At 54.5% G+C, this 27,401-nt stretch overlaps 1 protein-coding gene across 5 annotated transcripts in view; it reads left to right on the forward strand.

Annotated features, from left to right (window-relative positions):
• Window positions 1-27,401, forward strand: part of LOC311220111 (cyclic AMP-dependent transcription factor ATF-7) — a 66,108-nt gene that overhangs the window by 23,390 nt on the left and 15,317 nt on the right. For all 5 annotated transcript variants that reach the window (XM_084303532.1, XM_084303536.1, XM_084303533.1 and 2 more), the window contains exons 3-6: window positions 20,946-21,042; window positions 23,420-23,538; window positions 26,098-26,232; window positions 27,004-27,161. In XM_084303532.1, coding sequence (XP_084159658.1) covers window positions 20,946-21,042; window positions 23,420-23,538; window positions 26,098-26,232; window positions 27,004-27,161 — 509 coding nt within the window. The remainder of the gene's footprint in view (window positions 1-20,945; window positions 21,043-23,419; window positions 23,539-26,097; window positions 26,233-27,003; window positions 27,162-27,401) is intronic.

A 27,401-nucleotide genomic window follows, 5' to 3' on the forward strand; every position in this document is an offset into this window, starting at 1 on the left:
AAAGGGAGGGTGCTGTTGGCTCTTGAGCCTCTCTGCCTCTTCGGTCATCACAGTCATCGTTTTCGGGCTCCAATGCCTCTGTTCTGTTCTCTGTCTTTAAACCTTTGGCCCCGTGCCTGACCCGCTGGCATGTTTTGGTCCCTGCAGATTCTGCTCTGTTGGGTATTTCCCTGTTTGAGGGGTGTGATCTGGTTTTGGTGGGCTGCTCCCATTGCACAGGGACTCCCTGTGCCACCGCAGTCCCAAGCAGGCTGCGATGGGCTTCAGGCTTTATGATCAGCTGCGGGAGCGGGCACAGGGAAATCAAAAATCCTTTTCCTCTCCCTAAAATCAGTGATCTGCCTCCTGCAAACGCTGCTTTGAGACACACAGTACGTGGGAGGTCACGGGAGAAGGGAGAGCAGAGCCAGGCTAATTTGAACAGGAGACTGCAGGCAATTACTGGGAAGCCGGTGGAGATTTTCCCACTTCGGTTTAAAGGAAAAAAAAATAAATCTGTTGCTTCCCAGTGTAATTCCTTTGTATCATTAGCTGGTTCTTCCCCTCTATAGCTAGTACCAGCCCTGTCTGCTGTGCTTTTTGCCTCTTTCCTGCTTTCCCTTTGTCCCTTCTATGTGGAGAAGAAGGCCATAAAGCGAATTTTTCAGGGAAGTGCGGAGGGGGAAGGGGGAGCAGCCACCAAAAATAGACGGGCAGGTCTTGCTGTGCCCTCCCGTATCATCACAAGCAGTGGGCTTTCAGTGGGCACGTAAACATGTTTTGGTTGCTAGGTCTTTAATGGTGTTATTTTTGGATTCTGCATGCGATCGCTTCCCAACGGCGAGGCTGCTGCGACACAGCTGACTCCTAAATGCGCCGCATACACTGCTTTTAAAGAGGATTCTTCTCAAGGTCATTTAGCCGGTATCTGCTCCGAGAGGACAGCTGGCACGTTTTTCCCTGGCCCCCTTCCCCTAGCCCCCTCTGCACCTCGACGGGGCCGTGAGCCCCGCGCTGCTGCCTCGAAATACCCAAGGGAAGCGTGGAGCTGTGTCCCGAGTCAGGCTTTCATTGAACACCTTGGGTGAAACTAATCTGGAGGTGGTGCGCGCTGCTAATCGTTCGCAAAATCTCCTAATCCCATTTAAAACACTCTGAGTGATGAAAGACAGCCTTGGCGCAACCCGAGGGTGAGCTGTAAAGCAAAGCGTTGCTGTTGAAGTTGAAAGGTGTTAACGAAGTCTGGGTAATGATACAGCTCTGACTCATTAACACGGGGTAATTAAAGCTTCGGCCAGCATGCTGAAGGCATCCAGAGCAAAGGTCTGGGAGGAAGGCAGGGGCTTCGGCTGGGCTCGTGCTGCTTCGTTGCTGTGATCTGGTGGCTGCAGGGGGAAGTCGCTCACCGCCTGGGTTTGTTTTCTCCCTTGGAAAGCTGTGCTGAAGACTTCTGACTGTGCCCGGAGCCTGATTTGAGCAGGGAAAGCTGGTGCTGTGCACGCTGCAGGATGGCCGTGCCTCTCTGACAACTCCAGGAGAGGAGCAGAACCTCTCCTGAAGGCTTGGGCAGCGCTGGATGCGGGAGGTTTTATGAAGCGTCGTAACAGAGGGCCATCTTTATTAATAAAGATATTTTGCCCGCTCCTGGTGCCCAAACTAATGAAGGGCCCATAACCCTGAATATATTCTACTGGGAGCAGGACTTTGCCTGGCCCTTGCCTCCCCGCTCGGTGCCATTCCCCTCTTTATAAGTGACACAAATCATCGCTCGGGTCCTAATTCCAGCACTACAGTTATACAGGCCATTTCCTCAAACAATCGTTTGCTTTTTAAACCCCCCCTTAATTTAACAATTTATTCCCTTTAAACCCACGCCGCTGAGGTGATGCTCGTGCAGTGTCCGAGAAACGCAGAGCCCAGAACTTTCACGAGGCCAGAAAATGATTTTTCTTCTTTGTGGTTTATTGTATCCTCTTATCTTGTCATATAATAGAAATAATGTTTATGGCATTGAGGCCTCAGCATCACTTGGCATTTAACCAACCTCAAAAGCAGTTTATTGCTTTGTATACTCTGCCGCCATGACCATTATCCCTTAAATCTCTATTGCTTTGTAATATACGAGGCAACAAATGGCTCCGGCGATTGGTTAAATGCGGAACTGAAGCTAAGGTGTGTTTTGGAGCTTGTATAATCCAAACGAATATAGATGATCCCTTTTATACCAGGCCTGGTACAGAGAGGGGGCAAAGCACGACCCTCCGAGCAGCTTTCCAGCGGTGAGTGCTCCTTGTCATGGTCCAAACTTTCGGGTGGCCTGGGACCTGCCTGGTTCCTGGACTCGCAGCCTCCCACTGATGGATGCTGGTGGCAGCACAAGCTGGGGTTTGTGCCAGTGCCTCCTTATCCCAGCTCTGCTGCTAGGAGAAATGAGTCTTGTCCCTGTTCCTGCAGGTGTCGCGGTGGCTGAAGGTCCTCGGTGGAAGCAGATCAGTCAGGACAAGCTGGTGTGATAGGAAGAGGCAGAATAATGTAGTGGAGCCAGTAGGTAGGTGCGCAGAGCAGCCCAGAGGTGAGAGGAAGGCAGTGCCCGTGCCCGTTGCTTTACAGCAAAGCATCTTTCTTTCACGGCAGTCCCAAAGGCTGGCTTTGTCTCCGTCCTTCTTTTGTCCTTCCCGTTATAGGGTGAAGCAAGGTAAGAAAATATTCCCTGCCTCGGAGGGGCCAGGAGCCACTGGTGCTCGGAGGAGGAGATCCAGAGGGGTGTGTGAGCCCTGCTGGAGCTTGTTGCCGGGGCCACGCGTGCGCAGGGCACAGAGGTGTTTGCTCTGAGTATGAGCACGTACAGAAAGAAATATTTGTGCATTGATTTAACAGCCTCCTCGGGGCCTGCCTCTTGAGACTCTGCTCCTGGCGCTCGGGAAGGGAAGGCAGACGAGCTGCGTGAGACACTCGGAGGGTTAAAATCGAGTCCTGGAGAAACTTCAGCCCAATTGGCTACCTGCTGGTAGAGCAAGCAGGAATTTAAACGGTGATTAAGCAGAGTTATGACACCCCGTCCTCCCATCGAGATTGTTACTGTCCTGGCACGGGAACTGAGCGGGGCTAGCCTTGGCCACAGGCACAGGGTGTTTTTCCTAAAGAATCCCGGCTCCTAACGCCCCCCGATTTAATGAGGTAGGAGACATTACGGCTTTGGAAATCAGAGCCTTAATAAGCAGGAGAGCAGCTTCTGTGGAGCAGGGCGGATGGTAGCAGTCACCGAAGCTGGACAGGACTGGAGAGAGCTGGAAGCCAAGAGCAGGACTCACAAGCTCCCCATCTGGGGCTCCATGCTGGGACCGACGCCGGGTCTCTGCCCGAGGTGACCCAAGCACCTCGCAACGCCACAGGGCACCCAGGGACCAAAACGAGGGGCTGGATCCTCAGGGAAGCAGTTCCCATCCGTCTCTGAGCCCTTGGAGGCATTGCAGAGACCTCCCCTGCGTGCCCTAAAGGGTCACAGCCTGGTGGGGTTGAGCTGAGGCTGACGCCCCTGTGTGCCAGCCAAATATTAAAATGAAAAAGCGGGGATGTTAACGATGGAGCCAGGATAAAGAAAAATAATAATTCTCCAAGCTTTTTGTTATGCTTGGGCACAGATACCCCTCGTCTGCACTTAGCATGCGAAGTCACGTCTATGTTGTGTCCCTACTGCACCCGAGTGATTTGAAGAGCTGAGCCATAAACTAGAGTTTCTCCTCTGGTTTTTAAATCCAAGGAAATGTCTGAGGCTCCGTGGCGAGGAATTCCTAGCTGTATGTGCCTGCCTGCTTCACATCTGCAGCTTTTTATTTGAAGCTGCCACAGCTGAAATAAAATTCTGCAGAGAAACATCTTGGTTAAAGGTCTTCCATTATTCTCCAGGAGTGCAGGTTTCCCGAGTTAATTATTTATTTCAAATTAAGGCCTTTACAGCTGCAGTACCTGTACAGCAGGCACAAAATGGCAGATGCTGCACAAATCTCTGAGCATTTACAGTGCGTAATGGGTCTGTGGCAAAGTAGTGCTTGGTTATAGTAACTCTTGAGGTTGTTAGCATCAAAAGAAGGGAATTAATTTGAATTGTAACTCATGTGTTGTCGGCAGCGCGAAGTGATATCTCCCACCTCTTGCTGAAGGTATTTTTGGAGGTGGGGAGGGGAAAGCTAATTTTGAATAATAATAAGCTTGAGAAGGCATCTGAAACCAGTAAACGTTTATTTTTTACACTCCTATAACTTAAAAACGGCCAAACCAATTTAAACCAAATTGGATAATAAAAAATATTGCTCCTAGGCTGAGCCCCTGTATGCCAAGTTCCAGCCTAGAATGAATTTTTATGACCAAATTATAAACCCCCTAGAAATGAAGGTTTAAAATGGAAATGTTGACAGACCTTTAACTACAAAAGCACTATAATAGAACTTCTTTTTTTATAAAATGGCGGTTTTAAAATATAATTAAGACTTAAATATTATTTAATAGCAGCATTTCCTGTAAGTTAAAATCTTTATCATTCCTCCGGCTGGGGTTCGCTGCCAGTTCTGCCAGTGCCACTTCTGCTTTGCATTTGAAGCACGTGCGCGGCACTGAACCGACACAGACACTTGTCTGTCAGATGGAAACGGCTCCGGACAGCTTTCCAAATCCCCCGTTTCTAAATAAGAGCCTGGATGCCAAAGGACTCGCCGGACCTTTTGCGCAAACCCCGCGGCCGCGCAGAAAGCGCCACGTAAGCCCATGCCAAAGAGCCAGCTCTCAATAACGTGACGTGCTGGCATTCTGTTCTTCGCAGGAAAACGTCTTTGCATCCCCTCTGGTTGATTTGGTGTTGAGCACGAGCTGTCTTTTAGTGCTGTGGCCGCTTTGGTGCCCCCCAGCCCGTGCCCAAATCCTCTCTGGGCAGCGGCCGCGCTGCGGAGAGCACGGGTAACGAATCTGGAAGCCCTCCACGTCCACGAGCACTGCAGCACGGAGAGGCAGCCTTGCAGGGACGAGGAGGGAAGGCTTTTCTTTTGCAAGGGCTTTCTGCAGGCTTCTTCTCCCCTCCTGCAGCGCGGGCACTGCCGCGGCTCTGTGCCGCCGTCCTCCCCGATGCCCTTTTGGTGCCGGTGCTGGCCCGGTGCCACGGGGCAGCTGTCACCCCACCCAGCCCGGGCTTGGTTTTCATCCCTGCTCCCCCCCCCACTCCCGCCTTCTCTTGGACTGGCTAATTCCTCTATTTTGCTGCCTTTCTTCCCCTCTGCACCCTCCCCGCGGTTTAAAAATAACCCCGGGCTGGTTGCTGCAGTGCCAGGGGTGCAGGGAGCGTTGCAACACCCGCTTCCCGTCATGGCACATGGCAGGCTTCAAAGTGACACCAGGCAGGGAAGAGTAACGGTTATTGCAGGGTGTCCTCTGCGTTCTCCCCCTGGATTTCTTCTCCTCTGCATCCTTTTTGCCTGCCAGTAAGCTCCTGGCTTCAACCCTGCTGCCAAACCCCTTCTGGTGCAGCCCTTGCGATGTAGTGGTGGTGCTGAGAGCAGGAGGCAGAGCCCGTGAGATCTCCACCCGAATTTTTTGGGGTGATGTGTTTCTTGCAGGGCTTTTCTTCTTTGCTTAGGGAAGAGGACAACTGGCAGAAGGCACCTGGGGATTGGGAACGTTTGCAGGGGAGGCTCTGAGATGCTGTAGGTGTGCTCGTGCTGCTCGCCCTCCTCGCCAGAGCCCCAGGGTTTGCTCTGCGGCTGCAGCCACGTGTGAAGGGCTGGGTGGGCGAGAGCAGCTTTTCCCTCCTGCACAGGGCTTGGGACACCGGCGCCTAAGGCCACTGGGGGAGGAGGCTGCTAGAAAGGGCATGCACTGCAGCAAAATTTATCTGGAAGCTGGTTTTGGATGTTTTCATCTACCGCAGCGTCCTCCTGCGTGTGCAGCACTAGGGGGGGACTGGCAAGAGGTCTCTGGAAAGTGCACTGGGTGTGCTTGATGAGGCTTTAGAGCATATTTCTCTAAAAACCTCTCAAATCCAACTAAATATAAGTTTTTTTTTTTTTTTTAATGAATTGTTTTAACATACATAGAGGAGATGAGTAACTGAAACTTGCTTTAGTTCCTTTCTACTTCTGATTTTCTAAAAAAAAAAAAAATAATAATCTCTGCTGACCCTGGCTTCTCAGGCTGGAGACGCAATGAGATTTGGCAACAGCTTTCACATTTCTTAGAGTTCTCTCTTCTGGTGAACGCCTATTCTAAAAAAAAAAAAAAAAAAAAAGCTCGTAATAGGATTTCTTGGCCATATTGGCTGCTGTAGCAATTAAGATGAAGAAATAGCACCTCTGGATTTGAAGAAATAGCTGCGTGCTCTTCCCCTCTGCCGCCTCGGAGATGCTGCGCTGAGGCTGCGGGCTGCCTAATAACACCTTAAAATATGCAGCAGCCGGCTTTCGTGCGGGTCCTGTCGAAGAAAAAAGGCTGGCGGAGGACGAGCTGTGCTGCAGAGCCATCCGCCGCCACGCCGGGCACGCTCGCCGCTCGCTTCATTAGCATCCTTGTTCATTTTGGCATCAGCTGGGGTATATGAGGCGGCACGCAACCAGTAAACCCGTGGCGTGTTGCAGCGGAATAGCCAGTGATGGAGCTAATTGCCCTTTTGGAGCACCTCTCGTCCCAGAGGATCCTTCAAACCGCTCGCAAATCACAGCCGAAGCGCACCCACCGCTCAGCTGCGGCGCTGGGGTGGGTCGCTTCCAAAGGGAGCCCCTCCTGCCCGCCACGAAGGGGGCGAGGGCTCAGGGGCAGCGCCAAAACCTTCTTTGGAGCTGCCCAAAACTTGATTTCACCTTTGGTGTTTGAGAGGAAGGGCGCTCAGCAGCACCCAGCCTGATTCCCAGGGCAGGCTGGGCTGCCGAGCCCTTTGCTTTTCAACAGGCGACTGGCAAATTCAGGGGTAAAAATATAAAGAGAGAGGAACCAGGATCTCCCTCTCTCTTCTCATATATATTTATTCATGTCTGCTACACGTCCATCTACATTATAGACGTATGAATATGAACACATCCTGGCTCAGAGCCCCCTTTTATTGGGGCCATTCGATGCCACGTACGTGAGCAGAGCAGGAGGGGAAGTCCCCGGCAGAAATGTCTGTGGGTGACAACGTGGGAGAACAGCCCCCCGCTTGGAAAGCGGCCCCTGCGCAGCACCCAAGGGTGCAGGTTCAGCAGGGTGCCCACTGACGGCGAGCATTTGGGTATTTCAGAGTATTTTGGGTATTTCGGAGCCGGCTTTCGGGTTCTCACCCTTCCACAAAGGTCCCCCGTGGAGAGCTGCGTGTGGGCTCTCGCAGCCCCTCGAGCTGGATCTGGAGTTTCTCAGGTGCTGCCAGGTTTCGAACAATTTCTTTTATTTCTTTTATTTTTTTCTGAGCCCCGTCCTTGCTGTTTGCTCCCAGATTACGAGGTGGTTTCCACTTTCTTGAAGCTGGGGGGGGGGAACGAGGAGGGAGGGTTTCCCCTTTCTTGGGAACATGATCGGGGCTGCAAAAATACCCACAAAGGAGCGTTGGCTGCGGGCTTGCAGGGAATGCTTTCTTCTCGTTTTGATTTAAGGGGCTTTCACAGCCGCGGAGTTTCTGCTCCGAACAAAATAATCTCAGCCCAGTCCTCACCTAGAGCTCTCGCCCTATATCAAAAATGCAAACGGCGTGTGCTGCTAGCACGAGGCCATAAATCGAGCCGGGCTCTTTTATTAACTTGAAATTAGACTGATCTGAAAACTTGCTGGTGCTCTGGAGCTCGGGAGGGGCAGAAAGCTGCCCGGGGCCACGTTGGCCGGCGAGTTTAACCTCGTGCCATCTTATCTCCAGACCTGCTTTTCATCCCTGCTCCCTTGGAAAGCAAATGTGAAGCAGGGCTCTGGGCTCGGAGGTTTGGGACGGGTGAGGTGGCTGGGAAGTGAGAGAGGTCTCGGGGTCCAAGCTTGCGCCCAGGATTGAATTCTTCCTGCCTCTTCCGTGGTCAAATACTTTCTTATTTTAGAAACAGACTCTTGAAGACCAGACAGGTTGGTTTGGGGTTTTGGTGGTGGTGTTCAGAGGCTCGCTTCCTACCTGCCTGCTGATTTCTGAAGCTTAGGAGCAGGTTGTGGTGTTGTGCGGACAGCTAACGCTTCCCTGGTTAATGCAGGCAGAAGTGGCACGCAGCTCTGACGAAGGCCTTGCTTTCATGCCTTTCATCTCCAAAAAGGTGCACGAATTTGCAGGATTTTCTGCACACCTCTTGCATAAAATCCAGGGAAACTGTCACTTAAGGAGAAAAAACAAATGGGGGGGACTCGGTGAGGGCCTCCCATCTCCTTCCCCACCAAAAAACGGTGCTGAGGAGCCTGCTTTGGGTCACGAGGGGAAAAAAAGAGAGGCGCCTTTTCCCTCCTTACACCCCACACGGAGCCAGTAGCACCCAACCAGCTCGTGACCTCCTTCAATCTCCATCCCTAAACAGCAGCCAGGTGCTGGGGGACACGATTTTTTTGCAGGACCCTGCATCCGAGCCCAGCAAGACCCGACCGAGCCCCGCAGAAGCGGCTGCCGGAGCCGGCTCTTGGCAAGAGGGGAGAAGAGGAAAGATTTCAGCCTCCGAGGATGCTCGCCGGGATGGAGCCGGGCATTGTGCGGCGGCCGCTCCGCCCCTCTGCGGCTGACTGCGGCTTTCCGCCGTGGCTGCGGCTCGCCGCGATGCCGAGCAGGGGACGCCGCGTCCTCGTGCGCTTTGCGAGCCCCCCCCCGAGCCTCGCTGGAGAGCCAAGGAGGGGTAGGAAAAGCTCTAAGCAATGGTAAAAGTCGGGTTCTTTCCAGAGCTGCTTCACGTGAGATGAGAGAACGGCAGCGGAGCTGATGGTAGGAGGGATTTCTAGGTGGGCTTTTTGTATTTTTTTTTAATTTTAATGTTAATTTTTGGCCCCTCTCCTCCCCTCAGTGGCTGCTGCTTTGCTCGAGGACCTTTATCTTGGAGGCTCAGCTCTTCACCGAGGTGTAAAAACTCACAATAAACACAACTACATTTATTTCTAGCCACTCTTAATGCTGGAGGAAGCATTTGTAAGGGACTGCTGGGTTCGGGCAGCCGCCGCGGTGCTCTGCCACTGGGGGCTGCGGTGCTGCAGCCGCACAAAGGACTGGCGCACGCATCTCAGCGCATTACAGGCAGGAAGAAAAAGCACCTTTTGGGGTTTTTTTAGAGTGCCTGAACACGTGGCCAATCCACAGAAGTCCCCTTTGTGCACAGAAGGTGGCAAACGGGGATTTTTCCTTCGAGAGATTCGCCCCTTCCTCCAGTTAGCGGTGCTGGCTGGAGGGACTGAGGGTGAATAAGCCTGGGTAAGGCAAGTCCTGGGAGTTTTGGCAGAAATAAAGAGGGCCGTGGAGCAGGAGAGGCTGGGCTGATGTTTGGTAACATCCCCGCCGTTCGCACAAGGTCCCCTGCAAATCTCCAGCGATGGTAAATCTCGGGAGGAGCGTGGCGTCGTGTTTATTTAACACCTGCTTAATGATGCAAGCTGAGAAACTGCACCGCCACTTCCCGAGCACTTGTACCAGCTGTTTAGCTCAAATAATTTTTTTATATGCCGGATTAAAACAATAAAAACATTAAAGTCCTAAAATTCCCCCTGAGAGTAAACATCTAGACAATAAAGAATTGTGTGTGTAGGGGATGGGGTGGGAGAGTTCTGCAGCAGTGCAAAACAAGCTATAAATTCATCTCAGCAGTAAAGGCTGCTAAATGGAACCATTTCATAAAATGAAGTTCTTGCAAAACGTTGGAGCAGTCTGTCTTTGGGGCAGTTAAAGCCTTTTTGGCTTCTTAAACTTCTTCAAGTTATTTATAAATGGTAAATGTGGCAGTGCCTCCTTCTAGGCTGAGAAGCGGGGTTTGAGAGCGGGCGAGGGGCTCAGGGTCACAAGGGTGATTGTCAGGGACTGAAAGCATCGCCTGTCCCTTTTGTCTGCTTGAACCCTCCTCATGTGGACTTCAGGCAGGGAGACGAGCAGCTCAGTCTCAAAAAAAAAAAAGCTCCTTTACAAGAATAAATACTCAAAGGACCGGATTTGAAGCAATCCAAGCCAGAGAGAAAAGCAAGGAGCAGCCTGTCCCACCAGCATCTCGCTCGTGGGTATTTTTCTGGCTCGTTTCTTTGCTTTTTTGGTGCAAGGCTCGTGCTTTTTCCCTTCTGCTGCCACCCCAGCCACCTGCAGTCACCGTGCGACGTGTCGCCAGGTCCTCGCAGTGCTGAGGGTGCAGGTGTGAGCTCTTCATTGCACAGCATCCCTGTCGGCATCTCAACTCTGGCTCTCTTGCAATCTCCTAATTCACCTGCTCGCTTCGGATGAACCCGAGCCTTTGTTTCTGTGCTTGGGGGAGAGATTTCCTGCCCACGCTTCAGGTATTAAAAGCCGTTTGGGATCGCTGTGCTAGCTGGTCTCCCTTTTATGCGACATTTGCCGTAAACCTCAAACATCGGCGAGCTTTAGAGGAAAAATTCAAAGCCTTTCGCCCTGCCGGCGTGTGAAATTTTATGAACGGCAGCCCCTAAGGTGGGCAGAAGAACGGCTGGGACCCCGAGGATGCGAGCGAAGCGGTTTTGGTGACCTCAGCTGTGCGTTTCTGCGCCGCTGAATCATCGCCCAGGTGGCACCCGGCAGGGCTGAGCTCTGCTGCCGGGGCTGGGAGGAGGCCGTAGATCAAACGGCGCGGGGGAAACGCGGCTTGCATTATGCTCGCCTCCATCCCTCCTGATTTTTCGTGCACTTAAAGAGTTTCTCCACTTAATTTTTATTAAGGGCTGCAGGTGGAAAGCAATGTTAAAAGGGTTTGCCATTAGCCAGGAGCAGCCAAGGAGGCAATTAGGAGCGAGCGAGAGCCCTGGGCCAGCACGAATTGCAGCTGGGAAGCCTGCTGCAGGCACAGAGGGGCTTTTGCTGGGGGATTTGCTCAGGTCACCGAGTCCACCGGCAAGCACAGAGAGCTGGGAGCGTGCTAATGCGCTCCTCAAACATAATCTTGGTGTGTAGGCGGCTGAAATCTCCCTGTCGTGAGCTCTGGTGGTGGCAGGAGTTGGAGAAGAACGTGAGCAGAGCGAGATTTGGCTCCCCGTGAGCCTGCACAGACTTGCTGGGGAAGGGTTGGCACCTTCTGCAGGCATAATGATTGCATAACGATTGCAGCCGATTTGGGGAAAGGATCCGGGTCCCTGGCGCAGGTGATCTCAGGGCGCGGGATGGAGTGGCGCAAAGAGCTGGAGTTCGACCCCTCTGCACTAGGCTGCTCCGAGAAACCATAAATCTCGGGAGAGAAGAGGGTCACTGAGAACCTCATCAGGGTGGGAGCAGCAGCGCCGCGTTAATACGCCCATAAATCTACCTGTTACGAGAAAACAGGTGGCTCTTCCGAGAGGCAAAAAGAGGCAAACGCATGGAATTTTTTTTTTCTGCTGTTGGCCTTCCTCCTTTTTTTAATTACTGCCGCACCTCGGCACTTATCGTGGCCCTTAGAAAAGGAGGGATTTGGGGTTTTGGCTGTTTCTGGGAACAAGGGATGTGCTGAGAAAGGATGCGCTCTCGTGCGCCGTGGTGCTGAGATTGGTGCCAGGGAGCTTTTTGTGCTATGGGATGGGTTGGAAATCACACCCGAGGGTGGGATCTGGGAGCTGGGGTAGCGTGGGGTGCTCCGAAGGGACGTGGGGCATCTGTGGCCAGGAGGGAGTCACTGCAGGGCTTCGGGGAACCCCTCGGTCCCATCCCACGTCTCGCACTGGGGCGCTTGGGGATGTCACGGCTGGCTGATGGGGTCTGCTGAGCTTCCACAGAGCTCGTGCACCTCTCGGGAGGCACGAAGGGGCCAGATCCTGCATATTTCTGCGCCTCATTTCTAAAATACCCCAGCTGCTTCTCAGGGTGGCCGAGGATCCACAGAATTGAATTTGGCTCCTGCTTTTTGTCCCTCTCCGCTTGAGGCTTGGTTAAGCCATGCTCACGCTCCTCTGGTTGTGAGGATCTGCTCCTCCTTGTAGCTTCTTCCTCCTAGCTAGGAAATGCTAATATTAACGAGGAAATAGGCCAATGTGCTAATACTAAAGGGGAAAAAAGGCAACGAGCCTCTGTATCCATTTAGTGTGATGCCCTCTCCAAACTGGTGCTGTTAGAGGTTCCCTGTGAGCAGTTCTAGCTCAGCTCCACAAAAAAAAACAAAACACACCACCACCACCCTGTTTTTGTGCCCAAAAAGCCAAAGGAGAGGCTCGCACAGCATGAATGGGTGGGCGCCCACCCAGTGCTGCGAATGAATTGAAGGAAACCAACCTTCCAGCGCGTTAAAACCCTGAATGGGGAGCACGGCATCCTTCTTCTAATTGTGGTGGTGCTCAAAGGTCAAGGCTGAGTCACGGCGACTCCTCCAAGCAGCGGCGCACGGGCACAATGAGCGCTTTTTTTCCACTGGAGCTAACTCTTTGTTTTTAGGACCGGCTTTCTTGCAGCACCGGGACAATAGCGCGGCGGAGGGGATCGGCGCTAGCGAGGGGACCACGGCCAAACCTCTCCGATCAGCCTCAGCCCAGCGGGCTCCCTCCCAACAATTCCGAATTTGCTTCCCAAATTAACGTCAGGGGATTGGATTGGAGTTGTGGCACCGGCTGTCCGGAGCGGTAAATGGGGTTTTCCACCCATGGGAGCCCGCTGCTCGAGGCCTGCTCCCCCGGCACGGCTTGCCCTTGTGCTCCTCCAAGGGTAAGTCCACAGAGGGCGACGGTGCCGGGGCTCGCAGCTCCCTGCAGTGGTGCCCGGGCTGCTCCTCGCTCCCACCCTCATGCCTCGGGTGTCTCAGCGAGACGCTCGTCCCACTTTCAGCTCGATCCTGCTGCCTCGTTTCCCTCCGAGCACATTTTCGGGTTCCCTCTCACCGCATTTTTGAGCTCCCCTCCCGGCACCGACAGCGCGAGCGGCGCAGGGTCCCCGCCAGGTGCAGCGACGGGCGTTCTGCGCGGGGCTCCCCGTTGTCACCCGGGGCTCAGGGGCTCGGTTTGCAACGAGGCCGAGCTCTCAGCTGAAATCTACGGCTTGGCAGCGAGCGGGGAAGCCGGAGCAACTCGTCCCGCGGAGCTGCATGTGCTGCGGCACCTGCTGCCAAAACCTCCCCGAGCCCCTGCCTCACTGACAGCCTTGGCCCCCGTCCAGAGCCTGTTTAAGAGCCCCGTGCAGCCTCCCAGAGCACAAATCCTCAGCCCTGTAGACAAATTAATCGACTCCAGTTCGGATTTAATTATTTTTGCGCGTACATTCTCGTTTCTCGGGGTATGCAGAGAAGGAGTTTCCTGTTATTCTTTTCTTTTCACTCTATAAATTATCTCTGGCCTGCGTGCGTCGTGCGGGGCTCGCTGCTGATGCTGTTTGTTTGCTGAGAACGAGGCTTTGCTCCCAAATTATTCATTCAGGAGCTGGGGAGCGTTCGAGGCAGGAAGGGTGACTCACTTGGTAAACAGCAGAGGCTTGCAGGGGAAGGCAGGAGCCCAGATTGGGTTTCTGTGGTAGATCTGAAGGCTTGGGAGGGGACTGGGGGGGGGATTTTTTTTTTTCCCTTTTTCACCCTTTCTTCCCCTTTCTTCTCTACCACCGGCACCGGGGGTTCGTGATTCTTCCTCCGGATCACGGCAGGGCAGAGCCCCAGGAATTACAGGGCACCACGTTCCCCCCTCGATGCCCCCCAGCTCCCCAAAAAGCTCAGCCCCGCGGTCGGGCAGGGCAGGAATTCTGCGTGGCCGAATGCCCACACTCCTTGCCCCTTTTCCTTGGTCTGTGGCCCCCGGCTCTTGCGATAGCAAGAAACGCCGAGCTCCTAATGAATCCCCGCCTGAAATACAGCCGGGGGAGCGCCGCCGTAATTGCCTTTGTTAATATATTTTTTTTTTTCTGCAGTGCTTCTCGCACGGCTCCCGGTGCTTGTGTGCGCGCTCGGCTTCCTCTCCTAACGCCCTCGTGAAGTATGGTGCCTTTTTTCCCTTTTTATTTGCTCTGTCTGGTAGGTAGGGGGAGAATTGATGGCTTGCCCAAGGTCACACTGAAAACCTGTGGTGCTGCTGGGATTCGAGCCGGGGACGTAAGAATGATTCACGTCCACGCTGGAGCTATCTGGGGGATCCCATGGGGCAGGCGCACATCCGTAGGCACAGGCTGCCGAGCCGCTGACGCTCTGCAACTCCACCCCCTCGCTCACCTCCCTTAATTACCGCTGGGCCTCTCCTCTTAAGTTATGTGGCAGCGGTAATTAATACGTGGGTTTTAATAACCTTCACTGGCGGCGAAACGAGCCTAAAAACGCTCCACCGTGTGGAAGGAAACGACCAGTGCATCACCGCGGGCTTTGTGCCGATGGCTCCAACCCCTGCCCGCAGAAGGGTGGCGGTGTCAGAAGCAACCCGGCTGCTCCTCGGCCTTTTTCCTCATAGAACCCCTTTTGAAAAAGGGGAAGAGGTCGGTTCTAGGTCCTTCAGGGCCCTATAAAGAAACCCCTTGGGTTTTCTTTGGCTTGGGTTCGACAGCGAAAGCTCCCGGTGTCCGAGCCGGGTCGTTTATCCCAGTTATCCCACTGGAATCCCAGTTATCCCAGTGGATTCGATGCCATCCCAGCAGGTAGCTCCCGGCCGTTCAGGAGGGCTGAGGTCGGTTTTGTCTGCACCCAGCCTTGATGCTGAGCTCCAGCGGGCGGGAGGTGAAGGAGACGCTGCGTCTGCCACGGGAGCCTTGATTAAAATTTATAAAAAAAAAAAAAGAGAGTTGAATGCGGAGTTTATTAAAGAATTTGCCCCGTATGTCCTTGGCCGAATGCTTCCCTCCTCGCCGCGACGTGGTGTGCTGTAGGCCAGATGGTTGCTGCCTTCCCCCCTGCTGCAACACCTGCATTTCAGCGGAGGGGCATGTGTATGAGAAGCCCTCTGGGATGAGCGAAGCTATAGAAATGTAAATTAAATTATTTACCTACTCCCAGTTAAATGCTCTGCCCTTCTGGCCAAGGAGGAACGGGGACGGGACGGGCTCCAGGACCTGCTTAACTCTTTGTTTAAATCGCAGGGAACTTTGGGGAGCCACCTGGACAGCTAATTGATGGGGAGTTGGTAGGAGCAGCGTGCCGAACCCATAAAATCCCCTCCCTCCAGCCTGCTCCCCGCTGCACGACAAAACCAGCAGCTCGTCCTGGGGATGCGTCGTGTGTTGTCGCCGTGACCTTGCCGTGCTGGGGGCTCTCTGCTCGCAGCAGGTGGGAGAAATGCACGAGGAGAAGCTGGGCACCGCCGGGTGCTCCCAGCTTCTCCTCCCCACGCCAGGATTTGCGGGGCGGGCGAGCCGACGCGGAGGAGGTGCTGCCGCGCAGCTCCCCTCCGCGATGACTGGCTGGAAAACAAAGCGAGCCCCCCGAAAAATAGCTCGGAAATCACACGGTGCCCTCCAGAAGGAAAAAAGAAGGCAGCTTTGTTGTGGTTTGCACAATGCTAATCCCAACAAAGCGTCTGTTAAAGGCTGTGCTGGTGGTTTGGACGGGGTTCCTAACACCAAGCACCCTGTGAGCAGGCTGGAGTTTCTGATTATTATTCTTTTTTTTCTTTTTTCTTTTTTTTTTTTTTTTTTTAAACAAGGAAAGGAACGTGAATTAATCACGGGGCAGGATGTAAGCAGATTTTTAAAGCAAAAGGCATATAGCCACATGGGTCCCTGGAGTTGCCGGAGCCAAAAATAACACTGCAAGGTTTAATCTCGATGCAGTTTTAGCGGGGGGCGGGGGGAACAGCAGGGGGATCTTGCCCCAAATGCGTCCAAGCCTGCTCCTTTCTGAGGTGATCGAGCTGGCTGTGCCCTTCTTGATTTTCGCAGGAAAACAGAAATAACCTTTTCCTGCTGCCCCTGCCTTTTGGGAAGGGCACCAAAAGGGGTGCATCCCGCTGCGATGCCAGAGCCGGGTGTGCCGGGGGAGAGACAGAGGGGCTGAGCTGACATCCCCTGGCCTGTGGGGCTGTGGAGATGAGCCCTTGCCCCCCTTTTAGTCTTCCCTTCCTCTATTACACAGATCAGGGTGCCGTGACCTTGGCTGGGGGGCTCCAAGCACAGAGCCCGGGCCGTGAACAAGCATCAGGGCACCGCAAAGGATCCGCTCCCCTCCTGCCGAAAGGCTTTGTGCTGGGCAGGGCTCCCTCTGGCTACGGGGACGTGCCGGGTGCGACCTCGGGTTTTGTTCTGCACGGCTCGTAAACCTTCGCTCTTCTTTTCATTCGGCCTCGGCTGGCGGAGGTGCTGTCTCTTCCCTCCTCTAGCGGAAGGATGCCGCCACTGAAGCCAGCTCTCCAGGCAGCCAAAGGTGCCGACTGAGCACCCTCGGCTCCTTTTTCGTGGCACCAGCTTTTCCCATGGGAGCAGGCAGGCTCAGAGCCTTGTTGGGGGCAAACCCACCCCTGGGGGTACAAACAAAGGGAAAATGGGGCCGAAATCTCAGCGTGCCGTCCCTCCGAAGCGTAAAACGAGGCAGCGTGGCCGCGCTCTTGCTGCATTCTTTCGAACCAACAAGTCTTCGCCGTGTTACCACCGCTGCCTCGTGCCACCTCCTCTCCTCTGGAAACGGGCCCAGCTGGGGATTCACGGGGCAGATAATTGTAATGGTCCCCCCCGGCCTCTAAAACCCATGAATCACTCCGGTAGCCGGGCACTTTACGCGCATTAGCGAATTAATCCTTCCAGCCTCTGCGCGAGGAAAAGGGGGGGGAATTAGCGTGGGCATTGCTCAGCTGGGAAATGGGGGGGATGGAGCCCGGATCTCACGTGGGAACCAGGGGGGGGTCGCATCGCTCAGAGCCGGCACCGCTCACCTTTGGGCACCCGTGACCCTGCATTAGTTACCTCCACGGCTGTGCCGGGCGCACGGGGGGGAATCCATCCAGCCTGCCCCCCGAGGTGGTGCTTAGAGGGTGGTGGAGACCCCGAGACACCCCCCAGCCCCCTTGTCGTGGGATGCTCACACCACGATAACCGAGGGTGGGCTCTGGGGTGGTTCCTTTGGAAGTCGGTGCCTTTTTGCTCAGCTCAGCCCGTGCTGTTTCCCTCCAGCGCCGCGCCTGCCGGGCACGTGCTGTCTCCTTTTGTCTCCCGTCCTATCCAGGTGTCTCAGCCACGTTGCTGTGCCAGGGGTCGCAGCAGCCTTTGGGCTTCCCTGTCTTAACAGCAGCTCTGTTAACAGCCCCGTGAGGAGCCTGATGTGGCCAGGTTTGGCTCCCCACCCCTCCTAGATCCCAAGGTTTGCGCTCTCTGCAAGGCAAAGCCTCCTTTTCCCGAGCGTGTGCCCGGGGAGCGCTTTGTGCCGCCCGCAGCCCGCACCCCGTCTGTGTTAAAACTGGATTTCGGCCAGGTGGCTGGCTCAGCACCGCAGCCACTGGTTGTGATCTCCGAAAATGAGTGTCAAGGTTAAAAAACAGGCACACAGTTTGCACACCGTGGCTACCACCAGTGAGCACCGGGGCCGCTGGGCTCGGTGCAGTGGGTTCATCGCTCCCTAACCCTCCCTTTGCATGGGATTTATCCTGCGTGGGACACATCCAGCTCTGATTTTGCCTCTGAAGGCAGAGCCCAGGGGATCTCAGCTCTCAGGGGGCTTTCTGTGCCGGGTTGGAGCCCGTGCTGTGTCTCCAGGCTGTGTCAGGGGACACACCGTGCTCCGTTCGCCCGCGGTTTGAGTGCGGTCGAAGGCTTTACGAATGCAGAAGCGAGGAGGAACCCTAAGCAACCCCTTGTTTTTCATGTCCTGCGTCTTAAATCGATGGAAAATGTTTCTGCCTGAAGATCCAGGCTTCAGCCCGCTGCGTTTATTCTCTGGCTCTTGTTCTGGCAGAGATGGCACGTCGCTCCAGCTGGAAGTATTGTGCCCTATTAAATAAAGATTTTTAAATGAGCACGCTTATTCATCGAGCTGTCACAGCCTGTTGAGTAAAGAATGCAGACTGTCCAGCCTTAATCTGCCTCAAATCTGTTTTCTCCAAAAAGCTGAGACTGCCTCTTGGGTAAATAAACTCAGCCCCGTGTTTACCCAAACCCCAAATGCCATCGGCGTGCTCCAGCCCTCGCACCGAAGGCAGCGGCCGGAGCTCCCGGAGCCATCACAGGGGGAGAAAAGAGCTGAAATGGGGGCTGTTGGTGGCATTTAGACCTGATTTTAGGCTGCTGCCGCTCGCAGGGTCGCTGCTTTCGGGGCCGATGCACGCCGCGGGGGCGGCCGCGGCATCCTCAGCTCCGCGCGGCTGTCCCTCGCCCCAAAGAGTTTACAGCCTACATCTTCTTTTTAATTCAGACACCCGCAAACTAGCAGGCTGAAATAACACTGCTATATGTCAGCTGCTGATGGAAGGAGATTAAATATTAAAGCCGGTGCTGTGGCTTTAACTCATTCGCCCTTTTTTTTTTTTTTTTTTTTTTTTTTTTTTTTTTCCCCTATCCCCCCTCCTTCTTTCCCCCGCTCTCCCCCCTGCTTTCTTCTCTGTGTAAAATGACATGATTTAGAACTGAAGTGCCAGACTCAGCCTCTAGGTTTCGGCGTTTGGAAATGTATGTAGAAAGATATATTGTGTCTGTGAGCATTTCTGTGCAGAGAAAGAGAGAGCTCCGCAGCTAGTAAGACCACATAAAGATGTTAAATAGAGCTGTAACGCGCGCCGAAAGCAGCAAAAGTGCCCTAGAAAAAAAAAAAAAAAAATCCTGCACGGAGCAAAATGAAAGATTAAAATAAATTCAGCAGTACCAACGCTGCCAAGTCCGGGCTGAAACGTGCCCCTTGCTGGAGCCAGGGCTGCTGGGGAGGATGTGGGGGGGGGAAAATGTGGCCCTATTCACCCCCTTCTCGCCCTGAAAATCTCATTTCTTTACCTAGCACAAGCCCAAATGGGAGAACTGGGCATTTTCTTCATTTTCCTTTTTTTTTTTTTTCCCCTCCTGTGTCTGCGTAGCGGCCGCCTGCCTGCTCAATATTCATCGGGAACCGGCTGCTCCTCCGTCCTCACGAAAAAAAAAATCCTGATTTATTCTCCTCCGCTTACCGTAACCCACCCTTTTTCCTCCGATAACAGCTCGTCAGCGCGTCGAGCGGGGGCTGGCAGCCGGTATTTTGGGCCAAAAGTGTGACAAAGCGCCGGTGCCAACCCTGCCTCCCCACGTACCCCCCCCCCCCCCCCCCTTTCCGCCAGCGCTTTATGGCGCGGCGCAAAACGAGGCTGCAAAATTTGGGCTCCCTCGGCGAAACGGCGGCGGCGGAGGCTTCAAAATCCCACCCCGGGGCTGCGCTTCGCTCGCTCCTCTCCTTTGTTCGCGGAGATTTGCGACGCCCGTTTGGAAGCGAGTCACATCGGGGCTGGAGCTGGGGGCCGAGGTTTTGCTGAAGCTGCTGGGAACGTGGAGAAAAAATAATAAAAAAAAAAAAAAAACACGGCAGAAGTGTGTGGGGGTCTTTAGCAAAAGTGTTGGGAAGTGGGATTTAAGGTTTAGCTGCAGAGCTAAACGGGGGAGAGGTGACCGGGAAAGCCGCTGCGTGCGCACCCGGGGTTAAGCAGGCGAAAACCTCTTTGTGGAGCTGCCTGCAAGGGTGTAAAAGCTCTGACCCCTTTTAATTCGAGCCCCGGTTACGAGTCACCCTCGAAAACCTCATGGACCTGTCTGTTGTGACATATTTTAAGGCTGCTTTTGCAGAACGAGCCTGGTGCTGTACCCAAGGGGGAGGTGGATGGGATGCGCACGGAGGCGCCCGATGTCTGCTGGCACCGAGGTGGCAGCTCCCGGGTTAGAAAAGTGGCTTTGCCCAAGCAAAAAATCGAGCCCTAAATAAGCATCGGGAGGAGAGGGCGAAGCGGGGTGTCGCGCTCGAGCTAACCCACCCAAACAGGTGGCTTTGGGGTGGTGCGAGGAAAAAAAAAAAAAAGGACGGGGGAAAGGGCGGAAATTCTCCGCCGCGGCACCAGCTCTTTCTAGAAACGAGAGGAAAAAAAAAAATATACGGCCAGCCCGCTGCTGCACGGCTGCTGGCTGCGTAAAAATCCTGCAGCACGGCCCGTGCGGTGCCCTCCGCCTCGCGCTTTGTCGCAGTCTGTTCGGAGAGGCGCAATCCATCCTCGGCTCCTGATTATTATTTGCTTTAACTCTGTCCTTGCCTCCCTCCCCTGCGCCCTCCGCCTCGCGCGGCGCAGAGCAGCGATGGTCCCCGGTCCCCTGCTTCTGATGGCAGCGAGCCCTTTTGTCCGCCTCTCGGCCCTGCGGGGTTCCCAAAAGCACGGCCCAAAAATGTTTTTTTTGTTTTTTTTTTTTTTCAGCCCACGATCCTGCCGCAGGTGGAATTTCAGGAGGCGTTTTTATGGCACGCCAAGGGCGGCCCCCCCCCCTCACCCCCCGGCACGGCACCGCCACCGAGAGCCGCGTCCATCCCACATCGTAAAGCCCCGGGGCTGAACGGCCACCCTGGTGCCAGCTCTGCTGCGAAAAAAATAAAGCTGATTGACCCCTAATTCCCCTAATTTGTCCCTCCATCAGCCAGCAATCGAGCGGCACGTTTCGCCGAGCGGCGCGGCGGCGACCGTTTGCGTCGCCGAGCTCGGCTGCAGCCCCGCCACTTAAACAACAACAACAAAAAAAATAAGGATTATTCCAAATATTTGTCCCCCGTCCGCCAGAAGGCCGCCTAATGGCTTTTTGGTTTCGAGCTCTGTGTTCACACCCCGCTTCTCCAACAATCTGTCCCGCTCTGGTTTTGCTTAACGCTCGGCAGCGATTGTGTTACAGCCGCTCTCCGGGCGGCTCTCTCTCTCTCTCTCTCTCTCCCCCCCTCCAACCCCCCCAGCCTGCTGCAGGATGTACCGTAAAACCCAAAATGCATTTATTCACCATTTTCTAAATTGTTTCATTTCAGAGGTTTACAAACGAGGACCACCTGGCGGTTCATAAACACAAGCATGAGATGACATTGAAATTCGGCCCCGCTCGAACCGACTCAGTCATCATAGCAGGTATGCGGCGCTCAATCCAGGCCAACTCGGAAAATGGTGCACATTAATATAGCATGACTGCAAGATTAATACCGGGGACCAGATGCACTGAAAAACGTCCCTACCTCCCATAAAAAGCTCTTGTGATCTGCATTTAATCAGGAGGAAAGGAAAGCCAGAGGCTTCCAAGTTTCTTTTTTTTTTTTTTTTTTTTTTTTTTTTCTTTATTTTATGGTGGTATCAGGTTTTGTGGGGGGTTTTTTGTTTGCTTTTTTTTTTTTTTGGCCTTTTTTTTTTTTTTAAAAAAAAAAAAAAGCTCTCACCCTTTTTATTAAGCCTGGAAGATTTATGGACAAAAAGGTCTTTCACGTTCCTGCCTGGGCTTTGAGGACGATGAACCAAATCTGACAAACCCAGCTTCCTCCCCTCAGCCCAGGTGTCAATTTCCTTGAGCTTTTGGGCCAGCAGTTAATAAATTAAAACGCCGCCGAGTGCTCCGGCTACTGCCGAGAGCGCGTTTGCAGAGCCCGACCGAGGCGCTCTGGCAGCGCGCGGTCAATGCAGCCTTTATAAGACTGGGGGGGGGAGAAAAAAAAAAAAAGTGTATTGTCTGGCAGCAGATCACTGCCACTTACAGACCCTCTCCTGCCTTGTCGGGCTCCTCTTTCGGGCTCAGTAAATGGAGCAGGGTTTGCGTTCCCCCTGGTGAAAGGAGAAGCCGTTCCGAATGGGATCAGGCTAACGGGATTTGATGATGAAAATTTTGGGGTGCAGACTCGAAGGGTCTTTGGGTTCCTAAAGATGAGTTTTCCTTCAGTTCGCCCCCTGTGTCAGTAGGATGCAGGGGGGGTGGGTTCCCTTCTGCTTGCTAAACCCAGGGGGGAGCTGGCTGGGGGGTGCAGTGGGAGCAGAGGGGGATCACAGCCCCGTCTCCCCCTGAAGCCCACCGTTAAAAGCCCTCAGCTTTGCTTCTCCTGGGTGCGAACCCTTCAGGATAAAACCCTGCGTGAGGATAAAACTGGGGGGGATTTAGCACAAGGAACAGCGGCGAGGGCTGATGGAGCCCCCCCCCCCCAGCAGAGCTTTTCTTGGCTGCTGCTCAATGGGTTGCTCCGGGGTAAATCACAAAGAAAAAAAAAATAAGGAAAAAAAAAAAAAAAACACAAACCAACAACCTATTTAGCTGTGGTCAGCACGACCCCATTTAACGCAAGCATCCCTCCTGTTGTAAAGCCACCATTTTGTCCCTGGGTTTTCTCCTTCTCTCCCTCCCTCCTGCTTTGTGCTGAGCCCAGGGCAGCAGCCCCCGCGCTAACGAGCGGGATTTCAGCAGGATTTCAGCGTCCCTTGAGCTGAAGGCAGCCGTGAGGGATCCGTCCCCCTCCGCCCATTACAGCAGAGGCAGATTTAGATGAAAATGTTCACTTTTGGGGTGCCGAGCTGCTGCAGTTCCTGGTGGTAGGAGTGGGACATGGGTAGGACGAGGGAGGTGATGCTCCTTCGCTCGGTGGCACCGTGGAGACTCCTCGGAAGGACATTGCCAAACGGGGAACGGTCCGAAAAGAGCCACGAGAGCCCTAAAAACCCTGCAAAAGCAGCCTCCCACTGAGAACTCCAGTTGACGAAGTTTCGTAGCTTAATGAAGAGAGGTTTGGAGGGAAGCAGAGTGTGCTCAGAGGGGGTCTGGGCTTTATTACCTGGGGATCCCCTTTTGCGCTCCCAAACGTGCCAAGTTTTCGGCCAGCCGGCTCCTGCCGTAGCGGGGCTCCCGACCTCACGTCTCGCAGCAGCGCCGGGAGCCTCCTGCCTGCTTTACGGCCTGGGCGATGGCCAGAGGGATCACGACTCGACGTGTTAATAGGGTGGAAAACAGGCCCCGTGGGAATTGCTTCGGGCAGTGATGATGAGCAGCACTCCCACGCCCGTCCCGGGATGCGCCTTTGTGCTCCGCGATCACATCAGCCACGGGGCCGCTCCGTTTGGCCGGTTCCCCTCCGATCCCTCCGTGTTTTTAAGGTCTGCCCGTTCAGGGAGACCAAACCCTGCTATTTTCCATTCCTTGTGGTAACATTTCAGCCGAGAACGGGCAAAACCCCGGGGCGGGAGGGACGGGACAGCACCCGGGCAGGAATCTCACCGAAATCACTGCACGCCGCTCGCTGCAGTGATTTATTTCCCAGCACCATTTAGCAGCGAGACAAAATCAAGGAGAAATTCTTTCCCTCTTCCCGAGTTGTCACTTGCTTCGCAGACACGACACACACCTTCGCAGGAAAGCAGCCAGGCTTCTGCAAAGCAGAGGCCACGCATTTTGGGCGTCCCCAGAGAGGGTGAAGGGGGTTCAAGGGGATTTTCTGGCCTGTCTCTGACCGCTGCTCCGTGTTTGCCTCCCGAACAGATCAGACCCCGACCCCGACTCGGTTCCTGAAGAACTGCGAGGAGGTGGGACTCTTCAACGAGCTGGCCAGCTCCTTCGAGCACGAATTCAAGAAAGCTGCAGAGGATGACGAGAAAAAGGCAAGAGGCGAAGGCCGCCAGCGCTGCCCTAAAAGCGAGCCGTGCGATATTTCGGGGCCGGGGGGGATGGAGCTGGTCTGATGGAAGGCATATGGCACGGCACGGTCTCGGATTTAACGTGGGACTTTATTTTTTTAACTCGGGTGACTTTGGCTGGCAGGCCTGCAACCCGAGTTCGAGGGGGTTTTAACGGTTTATTATTCCTTCGGCTTTTCACTTCCAAAAATGAAAAAAAGGGCAGTGCCCCAAACGCCTTGCATCGCGGGAAGGAGATACAGGAAAAGGCTGGGACACTGAAATGCTCGGGGGCTGAGCAAAATGCCCTCGGGGATCGGGATCCTGGGTGCTGCTGCCTTTAAGGTGCAGCCGCGGCCCCCCCCCGACGGCTCCTCCTGTGCTCCCTGCAAGGGCACGGAGCTCTCGCGGCGCCTGAGCTGCAAACAGAGAGAGGGGCTCCGCGCAGGAGAGAGGCTTTTCCTAACAAAGAGCTCCCTCATATGCAAGCAGTATCGATTCAGGCTGCCCCTGCCAACCCCGGGTCTGAAGGACAACGGGATCTCGTCAGATAGCAGCTAATTAAGGACATTTCCCCCCCCACACACCCCCCTCCCCATCTCCAGGATCGGAGGAGCAGCAGATGCGGACCGGGCTCTGGGGCTGGCACATACATTTACTAAATTGATGTATGGATGTACATACGCTCGCAGTCAGCGGCGCTGCTCGGAAATAAACTGCGGGAGCAGAGCCGCGTAAATCTTCGCCGAGATGGGGAACGGAGGAATTCAGAATTAAAACCGAAAACTGTCTCCCCCCCCCCCCACCCCCCCCACCCCCCCGAGCTCTCCTAATAACAGGGCTCTTTAAAGCAGAAATTGATCTCTCTCATTGGTATGCTGCAGGGCCTTGCCGGGGCATTTTTATGCTCTGAATTCCCTGCCTTTTGTTCTCGGCAGCCCAGACCGGGCGCGCTGGGAGAAGGTAGCTTTTCGTTTGTGGTTTCACGTAGAAATGGCTGAGCAGCCCACAGTCTAGCCAGTCGTTTTATAGGGAAGACCACCCATATCCTGTGCTCCGCTACCTAATAGCTGCAGCTAAGACCCTTTAGGCTCTTGGATGTTTTGCTTTTTTCTTTTTTTTTTTTTTTTTTTTTTTGCTTTAGGATGACTGCAGTCAAAATATTTCCGCCAGCAGCCCGGCGAACGCGGCGGCTTGAAGCTGGGGGGTGGTTTCGGGCGCAAGGAAAGCATTTTTATCCCTCCCCAAAAATCTCTGCACACGCGAGAGCCCCGGGCCCAGATGGCTTGTCACTCCCTGAGCCTGGCCAGAGCTGCCTGCTGCATTTCTGGGATGCTTTGAACATTTGGCCGCGTCCAGCCCAGTCGCTGCTGTTGTGTTTTGTCCTCCGGTTCCAAGGGTGGTCTCGACACCAGCACGTTAATTAAAAACATAGGCACAGCAGGGGCTTCCCCTGGAGGCACTTTAAGCGGCTTGAAACTTCCCTGCATGTTAATCCCTTCTCCTTTGTGCTTCCCAGTGCAGCATCTCTGCTTAGGAGGGCAGGTAACCGGGTACCGCGGGGACCCCGAGCAGAGCTCCTGCGTAAATCACTGCGAGCAGAGAGCAGCCGCCCGGATTCTCCCCCTCGCTGCAATTTTCTCTCCTTCCCCGAGCCTTAAAATGCAGGGGAGGTTTAGGTTAGACGCTAGGACGAGCTGTCAGCACTCGGGCAAGCGAAGCAAAGCACCGGGAGGGATTGCAGCTCGGACAAACGGCCGTCAGCGCCGATGGAGGTGGAGTTTCTCCTGCCCCAGCCAGGGGAGTGATTTGTGAGCCCATCCTGCGGCCGTCGTCCCCACTCCAGTGCTTCTTCCTCCGGCACGTTGTCTCCTCCCAGCTCTTCTCTTCCTTTAGGTCTGGGGAGGGAAGAGCTCGGTGTCACCTTGTTGTCACCCTGCCCTCGTCCCGTCCCCAGCAAGCTGCCGGCCGGTTAAAACGGGGCACGTGGCACTGCTGGAACCCAGGGGGGGGGTGGCAGGCTGCCAGCTCCAGGCATATGGTTGGGTTTTATTTTAATGGGGCGCTCATAGATATTTAATAACTTGCATGGCTCTTTGTTTGCTTTTGATAATCAGGTAATAAAATAATTCAGGCTGATTTATACAATGCTTTACAGCTCTTCTGTGAATGAAAGTGCCTTCTGTAACTCGCAGGCGTTTGGCTTTGTTACCTGTTCTCCTTAGCGGAGCCCTTTTAGGGAAAAAAAAAAAAGAAAAAAAAAGAGCCCAGTGGAAAGAATCGTGTCTGTGTTACTGAGAAACCACAAAATGGTGCCATCTGGGGCAGAGACCGTCTTGCCTAGGCCTCCGTCTCTGTTTGGACGGGGCCAGCGCGGCGCGGCACCGCTCTCCGCTCCGGGCTCCCAACTGCTCCTTCAGCACAAATAAATAATAATAATTTGGCCGGGGCTCAGAGCCGGGGTTCTTCCTCTGGGACCGGCCGAACGTTTCACAAACAATGTGAGCTAATTGTCCTTTCGATCCGGGGCTGCTTTTCCTGCAGAGCGCTGGAGCCCTGGACATGTCTCTGCCCTCAACCCCAGACATCAAAATAAAGGAGGAAGAGCCGGTGGAGGTGGACTCTTCCCCCCCAGACAGTCCTGCCTCTAACCCGCCGTCGCCGCAGAGCAAGGAGAAGGTAAGTTTCCGACAGTGTGCCCTGTGGAGGTGTCGTTCCCTCCATCCCCGGAGGAAGGCGAGCCATTTCTCCGCTCCGTTTGGCTGCGATTTGGGCTCGTGAGGTTCTCGTCTCGTTTGAGAAACAAAGAGAAAAGCTCCCCCCTTCCCTCCCCCCCCCCCCGCTCCTCAAATACACGTTTCCTGCACTTAAATCTCCGCCTGGATTTGGCTAATGAAGAAAACCTTGCTGTGTGCCCCGAGGTAACACTGGGAACGCTCTTCTGGCGGGGAGAAAGTGCTGCAGGAGCTCGGCATCCCCCCCGAGCCTGGCTCCTGGTGCCCGGAGGGGCTTTGGCTGGTGGCTGGGAGCAGGAGATGAGCCCGGGTGACACGGTCTCCATCCAAATAACTTCCCACTGTAGGGACGTTAGCTGGGCCGGGGCGGTGATTCGGAGAGGGGGATTATTTCAGAGAGGGGGGATTATTTCCCGGCTGGGGCCGGGGCGGTAATTCGGAGAGAATTCGGGATTATTTTGGAGAGGGGGATTATTTCCCAGCGGCTGCTGCAGGCAGTAGGAGTCTGAATTTCCCTGCCCCGTTCCCTGCACTGACTTCAGCTCAGTGTGCCTTTGGGTACGTGGCTCCCCTCCATTCGTGACACAGAATTCCCCTAATTGCCTCTAAATGTCCTTAAAGCCATCAGAGGGTGTCTAGAAGGGACAGCCGGGCGATTACCAGCCTGACAGCTAACAGCACGACTCCTCCTTTTGTCCCTCGGTCCTCTCTTTAGGAGATCACCTCCAAGCCCGTCATCGTCTCGACGCCCACCCCAACCATCGTGCGCCCGGGCTCGCTGCCTCTGCACTTGGGCTACGACCCCCTGCACCCAACGCTGCCGTCCCCCACCTCCGTCATCACCCAGGCTCCCCCTTCCAACAGGCAGCTCGGGTAAGTACGGAGGACGGAGACCTGCGCCGAGGTTTTCCTCCCGCACCGTCAAGCTTCCTGGGCAGTAATTAGGTCCCTAAATAAGCCCCTTGATTGCCAGCCCTGCTGAGGGGCCACGATTCCCCCTGCTCGGGCATTAGGGCCTCGTGGCAGCGCCGCCTGCACGAGCAGGATGGGGTGGAAGTGCAGAAAGCAGGAACTAATTGTCGTAGCGGAATGAAACGAGGCAGAAAGCACCGC

Source organism: Netta rufina (genome assembly GCF_964035555.1).
Source record: "Netta rufina genome assembly, chromosome: 30".
NCBI classification, from domain to species: Eukaryota; Metazoa; Chordata; class Aves; order Anseriformes; family Anatidae; genus Netta; species Netta rufina.